The 16,503-nt window shown below is 40.2% G+C and overlaps 1 protein-coding gene across 1 annotated transcript; it reads left to right on the plus strand.

Moving 5' to 3' along the window:
- Positions 1–13,425: 13,425 nt before the first annotated feature.
- On the plus strand, positions 13,426–15,837 carry cmtm8b (CKLF-like MARVEL transmembrane domain containing 8b; the record flags this gene model as incomplete). Its single annotated transcript, XM_080540712.1, has 4 exons — positions 13,426–13,560; positions 14,913–15,086; positions 15,405–15,524; positions 15,751–15,837. The coding sequence occupies 4 exons, from the start codon at positions 13,426–13,428 to the stop codon at positions 15,835–15,837; spliced, it is 516 nt and encodes a 171-aa protein (XP_080396838.1).
- Between the last annotated feature and the right edge of the window lie 666 nt (positions 15,838–16,503).

A 16,503-nucleotide genomic window follows, 5' to 3' on the forward strand; every position in this document is an offset into this window, starting at 1 on the left:
CCGTTTAACAATAGTGTGGAGAGAGAAGGCATTTTCACCCTGGTGGTTATTTGATTTGCTATGAGTGGACCTCTCAGTATTGAAAAATAGACAGTATCTCCCAATATCAACAGCAGTCTGAATGAAACACAGCATCGTTCTTTAAGCGCAGTATATAAACACATCATATCGCCCCTCGTTCTCGCACTAGCTGATCTCACAGAAACAACCTCAAATGACATAGTGACTTTCCACACCCTCCACGGTGCTATGGGTTTAACTTAATTTACAAGTGTTTCATTTTGATTGCAATCTATTAAGAATTACCTGGTCCAAAGCTCACAGGGAGAACAATCAGATTGGGTCTGGGGTCTCCTATCGGAAATCAATGGAAGCTTGGGCTCCATCAAACCCAGGTGCCAGCTCTCTTTATCCCAAAGAGGCTGGAGGAGATGGCTATTGAAGGTGACGTTGATTGTCACTCTGGCTCAATCCGCCCTCCCTGTCGGGAGAGGGAGAGGAGGGCACGAACCGCACAGAATGATCCCCCCTCCACCTCAGTCGCTCCGATCAATGGGAATCTTGTTGTGATTCTCGCCAACGCCTCCCCTAATGGTTACACCAGGTGAATGAGAAGGGACATTGATTTTGCATGTCCGTTCGTTAAGGCATCAAAACCCTGCTGTGGCTCTCCATTACAATGGTGTTTAAAGATGAAATAACAAATGTTTGCTCAAGACTTAGCATGATAAGACTTAGCATGATATAGCAGACACAAGTGGAACATGGAAATGGCTGTGTGGTTTAACATATTGGTTGTACCATCCAACTTATATTAATATCATTAGCATTTGTTAATGAACAATCTGTCCTCATATGTGACAGGGTCTTGTGAAAAAGTGCCCAAGTAAGGCAAGGTCATTTTAAATTGTTTAACAGATTATGGAAGTGTAGATTGTAAGCTTTTTAAATGAAAATTAAAATAGCTGAAGAATATAGAGCATTGACATGCTAAAAACACATAACTACACATAATTAGATGATCACACAGTCCTTGCTTTTGAATATGCCCTAAAACTTAAGTTTGTTTACAAGCCATGTATCACTAACCCAGTAACCTGAAGCAGCAATACAGATGATACAGTGAATCCAATTCACAAATGATAAGTATTTAGTGATCCTAAAACTGTTGTTTCTTATATTGAGTGGGCTCTTCAACACTTACACTTTCGTAATAATAATAAATGGAAAACACTTTTTTCTTATTTTAGTTTTAAGAAGCTTTTTGGTCATTTGCGTGACTTGAGAATTGTCTACATGCGGACCTTTTCACCAGACCGTGTCACATATTACATCATATCCTACGACATTGAGTAACAAATAACTAACTGAGGTAACTAGCTGAGGTAACTAGCTGTCATCCAAAATCACGTTAGCTCATCTGAAAGTGACAGTAACATTCTGTTTTCACTCGATTGGCATATAGGCTGTGCCTAGAGAGGTCATTGTAAGGCGATGCACAGGACTCAAGATCCTAAACAAACAGGACAGAAGTAGGTCCCTGAACGGATATAGAAAATTATTTCTGGACTAGCAAATCAACTCAACTCACCAATGCACTGCAGAGGAGCTAATACGAAACCACACAGCAAGGGGAGCTACACCAAGGGTTCTTCAAGCTAAATGTTCACTGAGGATATTCTAATGCTCTCCACAGCTTTCTAGTTGATCAGATTGTGCTTTCTCACTAGGAAAGGGATTAGGCTGCCAGGACAACAAGCAATTACTAAAGCCTCTCAAACGTGGGCTCTGGCACTGATGACAAGTCTCTGTGCAGTAGCAGTCATTGGGGATGACAGCTCCCACAAAGTAGCGAGCATGCGCCACACCTGAAGTCAAGCGCAGGGACCTCGCCTTTAAAAAACAACACCATCCGTCTCAGAATATGCCGTTATGAATATCTAGCGTTTTAAAGTAATGGGTGAATATCAGGACAGTTTTTATTTTATTTTATTATTATTATTCTACTTTATAATGTGAAGTCTGTCTGGATGCAATTAAAATGCTGCAGCGAGCAGTAAACACAAATAAACACTCTCATAAACGTGTCTAATGTCTGGAATAATTTGTGTCAAAGGTGAGAGGAAAAATAAGTCTCCCTTTTAGGACTGAAAGGATTTGACTTCATAATGTTGAGAAAATAGTATCAAAATGTATCAAAGGGATTGACCATCATGCATTGCAGCCAATCTGAGCGTGTTTGATTTTGCAGCAGGTTATTGAAAGGGTAAGCAGTCTTTTTTTACCTTGCTGAAGGTCTGACCATGGCAAATTAATTTCAGCTGACAACAGCTTCACATCAGTTGTCAAAGGAATGCGGACACAATCACCTCAAGTTGTATGCCGCAGTCCCTAGAACCTAGAACCGTAGAGCACTTGAACAGAATAGGTGCTTGAACAGAATAGGCTTAATGCCTTTGTTAACATTTGTGACACGGAATCAACAACGTTCACTACGGACTATGCTGAGAAGCGTCCACGAGCATGTTTCAATCTCCAACCTTTCTCCTCAGAGTTACTAAGAGTAATGGTTTCTATTTTCATAAACACAGGATCACAGACGCTAGTCTTAAAGACCAGACTTTTTTTTCACATGAACGACAGCAACATTGTCAGTGAAATCAAAAGAGGAAAGCCATTGATGTCTGAGGGCACAATGACATGACTGGCTCACAGACTTATGTTAACACTAGAAGTCCTACCCCCTTAGCCAAGGTTAGCTCTTCATGGCCGCGCTTTTGAATGGAGCAGAAATCCTATTGAGGGACTACTGAGCTGTCTGCTGCTATTGTGGCCTTTGTAAAAAATAAATAATCACTATGCAGAACCACAAACAGGTTTTCAATGTCCTGTTATGGTCGGTATCAAATGACCATAGTATACAAACCATGCCACTGCAAATAAAATAGGTATTTATAAAAGATCTGATTGAGGCTGGTGCCTGTTCCAACATGTTTCTTGTATATTAAGAGAACAGGAAATAATCAAATCAGTACCAAGAGAGTGTCACATACAATGTCGTAAGGCTATTTACTATAAAATAAAAGCATAATATGAAAATATTGAAATTGAACTATGCTGGGCCTGTGAGTTTGATTTATTCTTACCAGTGTTCAAGGACAAGGGCAGTCATGGTTTCATCTCAGACATGTCCATATTTTTCAGGCCATAAGGTCAATACAGCATTATGAGATTTCTTATGAGAGAGAGGGAGAGAGAGAGAAATAGAGAGAGAGAGAGAGAGAGAGAGAGAGAGAGAGAGAGAGAGAGAGGGAGGGAGGGAGGGAGAGAGAAAGAGAAGGAGAAAGAGAAAGAGAAAGAGAAAGAGAAAGAGAAAGAGAAAGAGAAAGAGAAAGAGAAAGAGAAAGAGAGAGAGAGACAAAGATTAGGGGACAGAGATTTCAGGACCCCTCATAGAGTCCACCCATCACCTCTCTTATACAATCCCTGCCAACTCCTTCTCTTGACATTTCTGTCTCAGACATTGCAATCAGGTTCCTGGCAGATTCACTATGTGATGACATTTAGTTTGGACAGCTAGGGTGAAATTGCAATGCGCTGCTAGAATTATTTCTCAAATTACACTCAATTTGGATTCAATAATGACCTCATTTTTCTAAAGCTCCTTTTTCTCCTTAACTCAGCGACTTCTAACCAGACGTCAATTTCCCTGTACCCAAAACATGGCAGTCTTTTATCTACAGTATGATAAAGGATAGAAATACAACAGATATGAAAATATTTGTGGGGTATAATAATAATAATAATAACTATTATAATAATAATAATAATAATAATAATAATAATAATAATAATAATACATTAGACTTATATAGCACTTTTCTAGACACTCAAAGACGCTTTACAAACTGAAAAGATTGAGTAGTAATAATAAAAAGAAACAAAAAATATAAATAAAAGAAAGTATAGGGGAGTTAAGGCAGTGCTGGGGACACATGGGAAGGGGAGGGGGAGAGGGTTAACTGGTGAAGACAAGCTTAAAGAGGTGGGATTTGAGGGCCTGTTTAAATGTTGGGAGGGTGTTGGGAGGCCTGTCTGATGTGGTTGGGGAGGGCATTCCAGAGGGACGGGGTAGGTATATATGAAGGTAATTTAAATACTTTAGAGCATTATTTTTTGAGCTACTGTATATATGCAAATGTGCATCTATAACAAAATGCAACCATATCAAATAGGTACGTTTCATAACAACATTTACTGTGGATGTGTGATGAAAAATAACACTGACCTTTCAAAAATGGTGAAAAAGAAGGGTCTACTAAAACAGGTTTCGTCTACTAAATTAGGCTCTCTCTCAGATTCATTTACATTGCAATTTTTGCCATTTAGCAGACGCCTTTATCCAAAGCGACTTACAACAAATACATTTGTCTAAGTAAGTCAATCTTCTATCCATCAGTCATTGCAAGAAAAACTAATCTATGCTCGGGCCAGGGGGCATTGGCAGTTATAATGACGACAATAAGGATTATTATTTTAGTTTTTCGTTTTTTTACAGTAGAGAAACTGTACAGAGGGATAGAGGGGATGGAGAGGTTTCAGGAGAGACAGTTAACCTCAAGATTCAAGGATGGGTGAAGAGGAGAAGAGAGTGCCTGCAGCCTCTACATACAGTAACTGCATGTGCGTGCGTGTATGCGTGCGTGTGCACGCCTGTGTGCGACGCGTGTGCATGCACAGTGCACAGTGGAGTGCCTTTTTTCGGACCGGCGCGGTCCCATCAGATGTGTCTTATCAGGGCTGGGCAGATTCTGCTGCTCCACCAGGATGTGTGATGAAGCAGGACAACCCATTACTCTCATAAAACACTGAGGCAGGTCCATTATCTGCACTTTGATCCACACAGGCTGGAGATACTGGCGTTTCAGACAGGCAGGGGAACACAGGAGAGAGGCAGCGAGAGAGGCAGCCAAGAGCAGCGTTCTGGACTCAACCATGCTCTGATTCGTTCCCACTTCTCCGCTCACCACACACTCTACTCTATTATGGCTGCATTGATGGAGGAAGATTGTGACACAAATTTGTCTCAGGGAAAATGTGTGTATTGCCCCATTAGAAGTCGATAATGAGAGATACAGTACTTTAAGACGTGGATATTCCACGTGGAGAGGAGTCACCTCTATCACACATTCACACGTCCACACACACACACACACACACACACACACACACACACACACACTCACACGATTGTTATACGTATGGACAGTCCAGGATAGAGTGGTCCATGGTCTGATAAGAATATCTAAGCCTTGACCGATCTGCTACAACATTAAAGTGATGCATGTGTCTGAAAATAGCACATCTCACCGGACATACAGCCGCTATTACTCATGTCTACAAATGAAAAAGGCCATTTTAAAAAACTATTACTTCCCCCCCTAGCAAAATGGTAGTAAAACTGGAAGATAAATAACTTTTGACATAATCTCACTTTCAATAAGCCTCTGGATAACCAAGCACATACACTGACCCATATAGAATATCTTTTTAAATATAAGTTTTATAAGAAATCGGAAATATAACCCAAATTGAATTTAGGAACTCGGTGTAGGAATAAAACAAGAGCTGTGCTTTGTTATCCAGTAAACAAATGGCTATAAAAATGCGCTATGAACCACCTTCATTAAAATAATCATAAAACTCTAGTCTCTCACCCAAATTAATCTCTACTCCCCAGTGCCCAGGGGACTCTCCGTGTTTCATACTACACATCACTCTGTGGCTCCGGATAAATCAGAAAGCCACCTGTTCATGTGATGTATTATGCGTGAATTGAAAAATAATATATTGGAAAAACAAACTTAGAGATGCTACATATATAATATCTGTTTGACTTTCTGATCCCACTACTGTTGATTCCCAGTTGAAGTTTTTTTTTTCTTCCTTTTTCTTGTCAGCTGTGACAATTGTAAAGACCTCAGCAGGTACAGTACAGGTAAATAGTAACGGATTCTGATTCCGATTCTGATGAAAACGCAGCTGGAAGAATCCAAGGTTATACACCACCTCAGGGTTGGACTGCATCGCCATCCCACCATATTCACTAATAATAAAATGACCATCTATCGAAAATAGAATGTTCCGTTTGGAAAGGGTAACACTATTCACTGTGCTGGTGTAATACTGTATGTTCTATTCTATCCACACCTTCCCTGGGCCCTGACCAGATGGAGACAGAAAGGTTGCTGCAGTATTATTTTCAGGTGGTCATTCATGGTAAGCATTAGTGCTGACAAAGGGCCTACATGGCAGAGCTGACCTTGGCCTTTACACCTTAACAACATCTTAACAGTGGTCTGCTGACACCTCAAAACATCATTTTCTTGGAGGAATGCCCAACATCGACTAGTGCAGAATACTTTATTTGTCCTATGTTATGACTGCGCCTGTATTATAGTGTATGACCACCTCATTCGATGTATTTTGTGTCGTTGATATAGCATTTCAGATGGGAAAAAAAGTTTTTTCTACTAAAGTAAGATCATAATAATTTCTCCAAGTCTAATGGATTTGCATGCTGTAAAGCCATGTGAGCATAATGCATTAAGGATCTGTTCTTCCAATTCACAACCTTTTAATTTTTTTGCTGTTAAAAGATCTATAGTAACACTGTAATAATGCCTGGTTTCGTGCTCAGAATGCTTTCGAATCATTTTAGTTTCGAAAACCGGCAAACTTCACTGTGTCTTCATTGTCCGAAAATACTCATTTACTTTAATTCAGGGCTTTCATTTGTTTACCAGAAACTATGACAGCTGACATAGGATCCAGTCACGACGTTTTCATTGTCTAAGATGGACGGTACCATCAAATAGTCGGGGGGGGGGGGTGTATCAGGCAAAAATATATTTGCTGTTGTTTTTAAGATTTAAATTCAGGGGCCATTTGTGCAGCTCCTTGAATTCAGGGGATGCACTCGGGCTCGTTCTTATGCAGCCACAGCTCCTCGTCTGAGCAGCGTATCGACTGAACCGACAGGAAAAGAGAGAGAGAGGGGGGGGGAGAGAAAGGAAATAGAGAGAGAAAGGGAGAGGGCTGCTGAAAAATTCATGCCTATGCCAGCTCCCTCCATTCTCTGCTCAGCAGGGGCCCGTCTTTGATACTTCACACTCTCGGAGAAAAAATGCAAATGATTTTCACTACATAACATGGAGAGAATATATCCCCCTGAAAACGATAAAATCTCTGGCCAAACAATGAATAATATAGCCAGAATTCATTCTGCGGTGGTTAGCTTCAGATTCTAGAAAGATCAGCCATTTTTCGTTCGGACAATGTAAAATTCCAGCCTATTTTCAAGGCAAAAGTAACAGATAAATATTGACTCTCTAGTAAATAGATAGAACATGGCGACATCATAAAAGCTGCGAAATATGGAACGTCAAAACAAACATTGAAATCCTCTTAGTAATAACTTTAGAAAGCAGGCTATTATTATTTTGATTGAAATCCAGAGTGCAAAAAAACTATTCACATCAGCTAGTAACGTGAGAAAGGAGCCTGAATCCAATATGCCAACGATTAATGAATTAAATGTGAGAAGAGGAGAGGTGGCTTGTGTTAGAGCGCTGGAGGAGGAAATATTGGCTTTGACAGGTAGCACAGCAGGGGGTCGCAGCCGCAGTAAGACTGGGGATCTATTTTTCCACTCAGACGCTGTTTCAGGAATGCTGATTAGATATGCTCTGGCGTAGCTCCTCTGTTTAGTATTGAATCCCAAAAACGCCAGGAAGATGATCGAATCAACTTCACCACCTAAAATACACAACAATGTCGACACTCTTTTTTCTATACCGTGTAATTCTATTGCATTAGGTGACTTAAAACTGCATCTATTCAATAGAGAATCTGGATCCCCTTTCTTTTTTTAGAGGTGATGTCAGCGGGGTTGTGGTTATGGCTGGGAGGGGTTGAGTTTGGCTGGGGTGTGTGTGACTGTAGTAAGGGGGGTTGGAGGAGGTTGTGGAGGCTGGGTTTGGGGTGGGGGGAGCTCGTAATAATGTCCTCCCCACAGCAGGAAGCCACACTAGCCAATTACAGCACAGCATCTGGGCTGGCTGACAAGTGACGGTGGTCGCGGGCGGAGGGTCTGTGCTTTGTGCGGTGGCAGCGGGGCGGCGTTTAGGGGAACAGATATGGATCCTGAATGCACAGCGGGTTCGGGGTACGGAGAGCTGTGAGAGAGGGAGGGAAAGGCGGTGTCGCTACACAATTCATAAACAAGACACAAACACAAAATATAATGTGTGCAAACACCCATAATGCTTTGGCACATACTCAGAGGGGTGTGGTTATGATGTGTGGTTGAAACAACATACCAGGAACTAACAATCAAACGAGTCATTCTAAATGATCAGCGATTCACATTTCAGACAATACAACCCCCTAAAGCTGAAGAGATACAAGGTTCCCAGTGGTTTGTCAGCGCACCACAGCGGGATGTTTTCATATCTTATTGTGGCGTTGCTGCCGTACTGCTCAGTCGCTATTCTTCTGCTACTTGAATTCTCTGCCCTTCTCCCTCGTTTCACATTCAGAGGAGATGAAGACATAACTGGGTCTAACACAATAGAGTGGTACTGGAATAGTCTTCACAAACAATCTATCATTCTTGACTACAATTAGTCCAGATAGCTGAGTTTTTACAGGACGTTCTTTACTCATATCCCATGCCAAGTTAAGGAATGGCTTGAGGACAAAAGAAATGTAGCTAAGCTTTGGGGTCAAGTCAATACTACATAAAACAATGCAATCAATAAACTCAATCCATAAACGAGCTGCACAACTCTTTGCATCAAATACAACAACAAACCGTTATGACAAACCTTTACCACAATAATAGCTTTGCGTTTCTTAAATACGTTATCCCTCTTCTAAAACTGTTGCACAGATCATATGTACATCAGTATAATTGACTACGTTTGAGAGTTTAGTTTAGTTCTGTATTGCACAATGTACTGGGTCAAATTCAGAGTTGAGTTATCTCCTCTAAGATTACCGTAGACCTCAGTCACGGAACCAAAATACTGTACCTCACAACAACGTTATATGCATTTTTCTTCACTGGCTCTAATACTTGATTTGTGTTTTTTTAGATATTAAACAGTAATGTTGGTACCTTACATGTGCGCACACACACACACTTTCTTCCTGAATCTGGGGCCTACTAATAATTAGCTGGAAGTTGAACTCTTCAATTTTCCTGCAAGAAATTAATTGGCTTTTTTACACATGAAGTTGGCAATGGTAAACACTGAAGGACCCCACATGCATGCCAGCTAGCAAACAGAGCTAAGTGGAATTACCAGATTGGGTAAAAGTTAAAACATATAACATGTGACAGCAACTGGTGAAACCGGGAACGGCGGACTTTCACTCTGAAAAATAAATGTCCACGTTGTTGAAAATCAATGACAGACTCACTAGTCAACTAACACAGCTTGTTTTGTGAGCTTGTTGCTAAGAATGTAAAGTAGTGTTATAGTTAACTAGGAAGTAGTGGGGATTACTCACAGAATCCAAGTGTTTCGTTGATTTTAACCAACGTTGAAATCTATTTACATTTCTTCCGAATAAAAGTCAGAACAATTTGATTGGTTGCCGACTTGTTCTCGGTTTCACCAGCTGCTGTCGCATATTTGCTTGATATTGTATTTTGTGGCATTTTAGTTTATTTTAGATGAGATAAAATGTACTCAGAGTGGAAAACAGTACTTTAGAACTATCAAACCATTAGAGGAGCAGCAGATCTTCTTTTCCTAAGTTTAAATTGAATTTCTTGAGATAGGTCAAGGTATGCTGCCTTCTTTCATCCTGTTCCTCTGTTCTACACTTCAGCTGACTGAAACATATGCATGTATTTTTGTTTTCTACAGGGGTGAGAGGATGTGTCAGGTCTCAGAGTGGCTATGAACATGCAGCTTGGTCTTAGACATTGAGTTAATTAATTCCCTTGGTGTTGGCTGCTTGTTCACCCCTTCAATGGTTTTTCTAATGGCTTACAGTACTTGTCTGTTGGAAACCGGACGAAGGAGGAGAAAAAAAGGGAAAAAATAAAAGCAATCCCAGACTCATCAGCGATGAGACATCTTAATGTGAAAGTCTTTCTCCATCCTCTCTTTCAAATCAGAAGGCTCCCGAGACCATAAAAGACCTTCCGCTCATGATAAAAAGATAATTTTGCTAGTTTAATTTCCTTTTTCAATTATGCTCCAAGGACTTTATTGTTCCATGATTACAATTTTCATGGTTGAAAAGTGCAGGGAGAGCATTCTGATGTACATCTGTGACGGCCTCCTCAGTGAGGGCAGTGACAGCTCACTGGAATTCAACTTCCAGCCCTTAGACTAGCCTGCACAGAGACATGATAGAGGACAGTTCAAAACAACGCACCCATCTTAAAGATGGATACATACGCCTACAAATATGTATTTGAAAAAATGATCATCAATATCTTATGACATTTAGTTTTAACTGTGCAGTCAGAATTGCGAGTAATAAAAGTATAAATAAGGTCTAAAAAGTGTGTGATAGTTACTGTATAACTGAAACAACTAAAGGAAAGGCTTCCTTTTGATCTAAAACTCCATCTAAAAGCCAACTTCATCCAAAGGAAGTGGAAGTATGCAATGTACTGCACATGCTGTATTGCTACTGATGTTGTATGACGAGAAGAAATACAGTACTTTGGCCTGGCTTTACCATTCAAAAGCCGTAACTTTGCTTATTCAACAATATCAAAGTTTAATTAGAACACGGACGGGTGCAGCTAGCGTAATCAAGATGTTTCTTGCTGAGTTGTGCTGAGCTCAGGTAAGAGTATCGACATAGGATAGAACAAAAAAGCCTGAAAAATGGTTCAAGCACCTTTAATCACCTCTGTGACTCTAGCTGGGCTTTATGGCATTAATCAGAAACAGAGACTTTTAATGAAGCCAGACAATGGAAGCTACCTCCTGATTAATGTACAAAATCTAAGATGGCTCCTCAAGCAGGATTATGTATTGACTAGTGCAAAGCCTTTTTCTTCAGGTAATTATTACTCATTTACTTCAATCGAAATCAGTTTGAGTGTCTCTGTTGTATTTTCAGGATTAATCTCAATACTACGAGAGGTTATTTATCAGTCAGTATGGACTCTCTGGTGCATCTCTCACTGTAAATCTATAAATCATAATACCTACTATCATTTCAGAGAAATCTGACAGCTAATTGCTCATGTTAGCCGAAACACATAGCTCATATTCCTAAATCATTGGAGGTATTTTTTAGCTATCTCAGGCATCTTTTGTACCATATCAAATGCAGAAAAGCATTAACAGCATAAGCATTTAAAGCGTTCCATAGATTTAAGATGTTTGGATCAAGGCATTGCATTTAGATGCATAGAATAGATATACCAACTACCTTATCAGAACAACTTTAGGCTAGTCATTCTATAAATTCTGCCAGTGATGCCTCAACCATTTGTTTTGAATGGGATACATTACCAATTGCACCCCTTTCCAGCAAATAATTAATATGGAAATAAAAATGAATGTGCCTAAAATTGAATGTAAAATGTTTTGCGTATTGCAATGATGTGTAAATCATCATCTTAAATTGTTTCAATTGTTTTCATACTTGCAACAGAATTGATAAACAATATTGATAGATTACATTGTTGTTGATGGATTCAAACCAATTCCCAAATACAATATTTGTTTTCTTAAGAGGAAACAGGATTTGTTTCACTTAAAAAAATGTTTTATGTACGATCCATTATTTAATTTCACTACCACACATGAGGAGGGGCCCTAATATAATTGCCCATCCTGGCAGTTGTCTAGAAACCTCCATTAAAAAGTGTTAAGAGAAAATCCATTGCATTAAGGGAAGGATACTAATGGCTTAAGACATGCTTGCCAACTGTATACAGTAAATGCTTTTGTAGCATTTTCACCTTTATTTAGCCATAAATAAACAATGCCAACAACAAAGGGAAAAGCAGCTTTGATGTAGGGTATGGATCGCAGGCTTACTAGCCTCCATATCATGCAGGTAATATTGAAAGAAGAAAAAAAATCAGAGATGGTTCTAAGCCTGATGCATGTTACAGGTCATTTACCACCTCACCCAGACAGACACAGGTCACTTCCTAAATCATTTAACCCTGTCATGTTCCTCTCTCAGTTACTCCTGATCTGGGGGACTTGCACACCCACAACCTATTATATAACCACACTTACTAATATATTACAAATAGTGTTAAACTCTAAAATCTTTTTATCCCTCTGAAACCCCACTGCACCTGTTACGTAAATGCTACCACCTACAACAGTAGGCTATACGAAACACACCTGACAATATTGTGGGTCACGTGCACCTACCTGTGCAAACCACACTCAACCACACTCGTTTGTATCTTTGTTGAATCCTGCCCTGGGCTCTGTCTGTTCCACCTCTGAGATCATATCTACATACCAGTATATCAATCAGCACTGCATTTTCCTTGCTCCATACCTTTGCTCCTGACAAGGTTGGCAATGGAACTCCCATCGATCCCATGTAAGATGTGGTGACTGAGGAATGTCAGATGTTGTCGAACAAGATGTGTGGCTAGGATTGTACTTATCATAATTAAAAGTTAAGAGTTTTAGCCTCTAGACTCTAGAGCCATTCATTCTCATCATTTCTTCTGGAACATCAGATTAATATTTACCCATGTAGATGCTGCCCCCTGCTGGAGGAGGACGTGATGAAGGTGTTATTATGGGTGAGAAAAATGGGGATCTATCAAGGGTGTCGTTCGATTGAACAATAGTTGGTTAGCAATTCTTAACACAAAACACTGTTCATCAACTTCGAAATATTGTTGTTGTCCAACAACGTAGATAGGCCTACGCTGTTATACAAATATAAGAGTGTGATAGATGTGTTTCTTCAGAGAGAACTCACCTGTCATATGATCTCTGTGTATTTTTCCTTGTAGACTCATCTTTTTAGACCTTTTGCCCTGTGTGCAAAACCATTATGAGCATTAAAATGATATTCTCGCTGGCTTCAACAGCCATCAGCCCAACAATTTGCATAGCACCAATGTCCTAAGGCTTATCATCAAAAGTTCCTCTTTGTGCCACTGCTCTCTACTAGGCTTACAACCAGTTGCATTATTCTCTAGGTTGATAAGGCCCACTGCGACATATGACAGGAGGAAATAATTGTTCTAAAAGCCAGAAAAACGTGGTTGTTTGACTTACAGAGCAAACATCCGAGGTCTTGGATCGCACGACTCAGGAGAAGGACGTCCCGTCGTGGTATCCCGGAGTAGAGGCGACTTGGAAGTCTTTTTCCAGTCGAAACCCTGGGAAGGTTTTAGTGGAGATGGAGGCTGCGACCCCCACGACCCCCACGGTGATCACGACCACCAGTACCACGGACAACTTCTCCACATCTACTTTGGCTTACGACAGGCAGTTTATTCGCACAGCTCCAGGGCTGCTTGGTTTGGCAGAAATAGTAAGTAACAAATGTACAGGACGTGACGTTAGAATTATAAGGTTCTATCTCCATTTTTGTCAAAATTTGTTTTTTTACATAATCTGATCCATTAGGGGTTTATTAATGCCTGTTTTGTTTTTGTTTTTTTTATGTTGACATTTTTTAGTTAGTAATTCATAAAATGCAACGGTTCCATCTCACAAAACATAATGGAATGTAAAAACGTTGACGCTCAATATCTCTGAACTGCCCTAAACAGAGATAGAACCTTATCATTCTAAGCTCACGACATGTACAGTAGCCTAGATGCAATAAAGGGAACATAGGCCTAAGAATGCAACAACAGTATACGCTACTGTAGGCTATGTGGTTATTCATTGTCTGGGCGCCAGTCATATTCAAGCAACATCATGTGACATAGCCTAATTATTGTCAAACTCTTTAAAATACTTAATTTATTTTTGTGAAATAAGGAAATCCACAAAATTAGTATTAATTGGCTTTCTTTTTTCATAATGTAATTTCACCATGGAATCAACCTGCTTATTAAAGAGATGTTTGTTGGTCCCAGTGATGTAGGCTCCACTCCGTTGTTCAATTGACCCAGTTGCAGAGACATTACTAATGTCATTAGTAGTTGCTGACAGAACCCCATTACTTTTATGGACTTAAATTAATTAATTATTAATTGATGTTCAATTATTTCAGTCATACCAGACAATGCTGGTAGGATTTCTTCGAACTACTCTCTGTAATTACACTTTAGACACTGTCTCTGGAAGCGTTTTCTCGGCAAGGGAAGTTTATTAATAACAAGCTCAGATCAACTTTCCCCTGCAATTACATTGTCTCTTTTCCTTTCAGAGCAGATTGCGACCCAAAGACCTTCTCCAAAGAATCTCTGGCTGTCTACCACTTGTTATTGATAAAAAAAAAAAAAAAAAAAAAAAAAGTTTATCCTGTGATATGAAGTATCCAATGAACAATTATGTTAGTTTTGATAACAGGAAGGGAGGTTTGGAATGCAACAGCGGAAACTAAACTTCCCATTATGTAGCAGCACTCAGAATAACAAACCAACCATCAGATTTCCGACACATCGCCATCAATGATTAAGAAATCATATGCAATAGTGGGACATATTTTGGATCAGATAGGGGTCAGGTCAGGTGCAGCCAGGTGTCTACTAACTCCAGTCATTCAAATTGCAAAACACACGAACAAGTACAAACGAATATCCATAGGTTAGGTTTCCTTTCACTTGAATTTGATTTGGATGACGGTCACAATAAGAGCACTAAATCTAGCAAAAAGTGTAAAGTCTCCATCCAACAGTCCCAGCTCATGAGCTATGCTCCCCTCTCCTCCAGGTCTTTGGTCTCCTGGTGTGGACGCTGGTCGCGGGGACAGAGTACTTCAGAGTGTCGGCCCTCGGCTGGGTCATGTTCGTGGCCGTGTTGTACTGGGTGCTGACGGTCATCCTCTTCATCATCCACCTGACCATGGCCTACAGCAGGATCCCGCAGGTCCCCTGGACTACTCTGGTACAGTACAATACAATACCTTTCATAAAATACCATTCATATTTAATAATACCAATGGGAATCATTATTGACTTTGTACATCAGAAGCAAGGGGGGGGGGGGGTCTGTGAGGAGAGTGACTCAGAAACCTAATTCCTAAATGTGGAAGGAGACATTTTACATGTCTCATTGGAATACCCAAAACTGTTGAGTACGACTGTCTGTATCCAAGATTGTCTTCCATCATTTGATCAAAGAAACGACTGGAATTGTCTAACGGACGGATACCCTCACACTGTAAGTCAACACGCTCTTCATCTCGCCGTTGTCACCGTACAGGGCCTGTGCTTCAACAGCAGCGCCACAGTGCTGTATCTAGTGACAGCCGCAGTGGATGCAGCCTCGGTCAGTAAGGCCCCCAGGGGACATCATAACTACAACGGCTGGGCGGCGTCCACGGTAAGACAACCACCACCTCAGACAACCTGGTCATTAACTGTCACAGAAGGTCAGCTCCAAAAAAACAAATATTGACTTGTCCCCAGGCACATTCCACCATAGACAGCCATTACCAACACATTGCATCATCCCAAATATTATGGAATATGTATTAAGTTGCTATTGCTCAGTCTAACACCCAACCTTTGGGCTGAATTTCAATTATGTTCATGTGGTTCTTTTTCAGTTCTTCGCCTTCCTGGTCACACTTTGTTATGCAGCAAGTACGTATTTAAGTATTAAATCTTGGAGATCAAGACATGAGGAGCAGTGAAATTGAAGACTACTACAGTAAGTTATCTTAAGGAGCACATGAATGATCTTGAGACTACAGATGGCGGCGCGCTACTCAGACGCGCGGCTCGGAGTGGCTTCAACGCTGGTGTTTTTTAGTGTTTTTAAGTACATTTGTATGTACATTTTTATTTTAGTACTTATAGGGAACGGTTGTGTAAACCAGCTCCTTTCCCTTCTTGTTTTTTTAGTTTTTCTTCTTTCCTAGCACCAGGGGAGCCACCCCTCCCAAATTTCGTTGTTTGGTACCTGTACTATAGCAATGACAATAAAGACCATTCATTCATTCATTCATTCATTCATTCATTCATATGGATGAGTACAACAACAACAACAACAACAACAACAACAACAACAACAACAACCAGTCCTTTCTTTGGGAATATGTTTCACTTTTGTTTTATAATCTGTACATTTTACAGGTGACACGTTTTTGCAGGATAAAGTTCAAAGCAAAAAGATGCAAAAGCTGTAGTAGCGCTTTCTCCCCGAGACATTACAATTAAACAGTCATGTTGTAAGTACTCCACTAGATGGCGCTAACAAACAAGATTTGAGGAGAAAACCATGTCTTTTCTTTGAAACGGGTTTTCCAATGATAACCTTCTAGTGACGATGAGTGATACATGATTTGTATTGTAACCTG

Source organism: Nansenia antarctica, assembly GCF_963989245.1.
Source record: "Nansenia antarctica genome assembly, chromosome: 10".
NCBI classification, from domain to species: Eukaryota; Metazoa; Chordata; class Actinopteri; order Argentiniformes; family Microstomatidae; genus Nansenia; species Nansenia antarctica.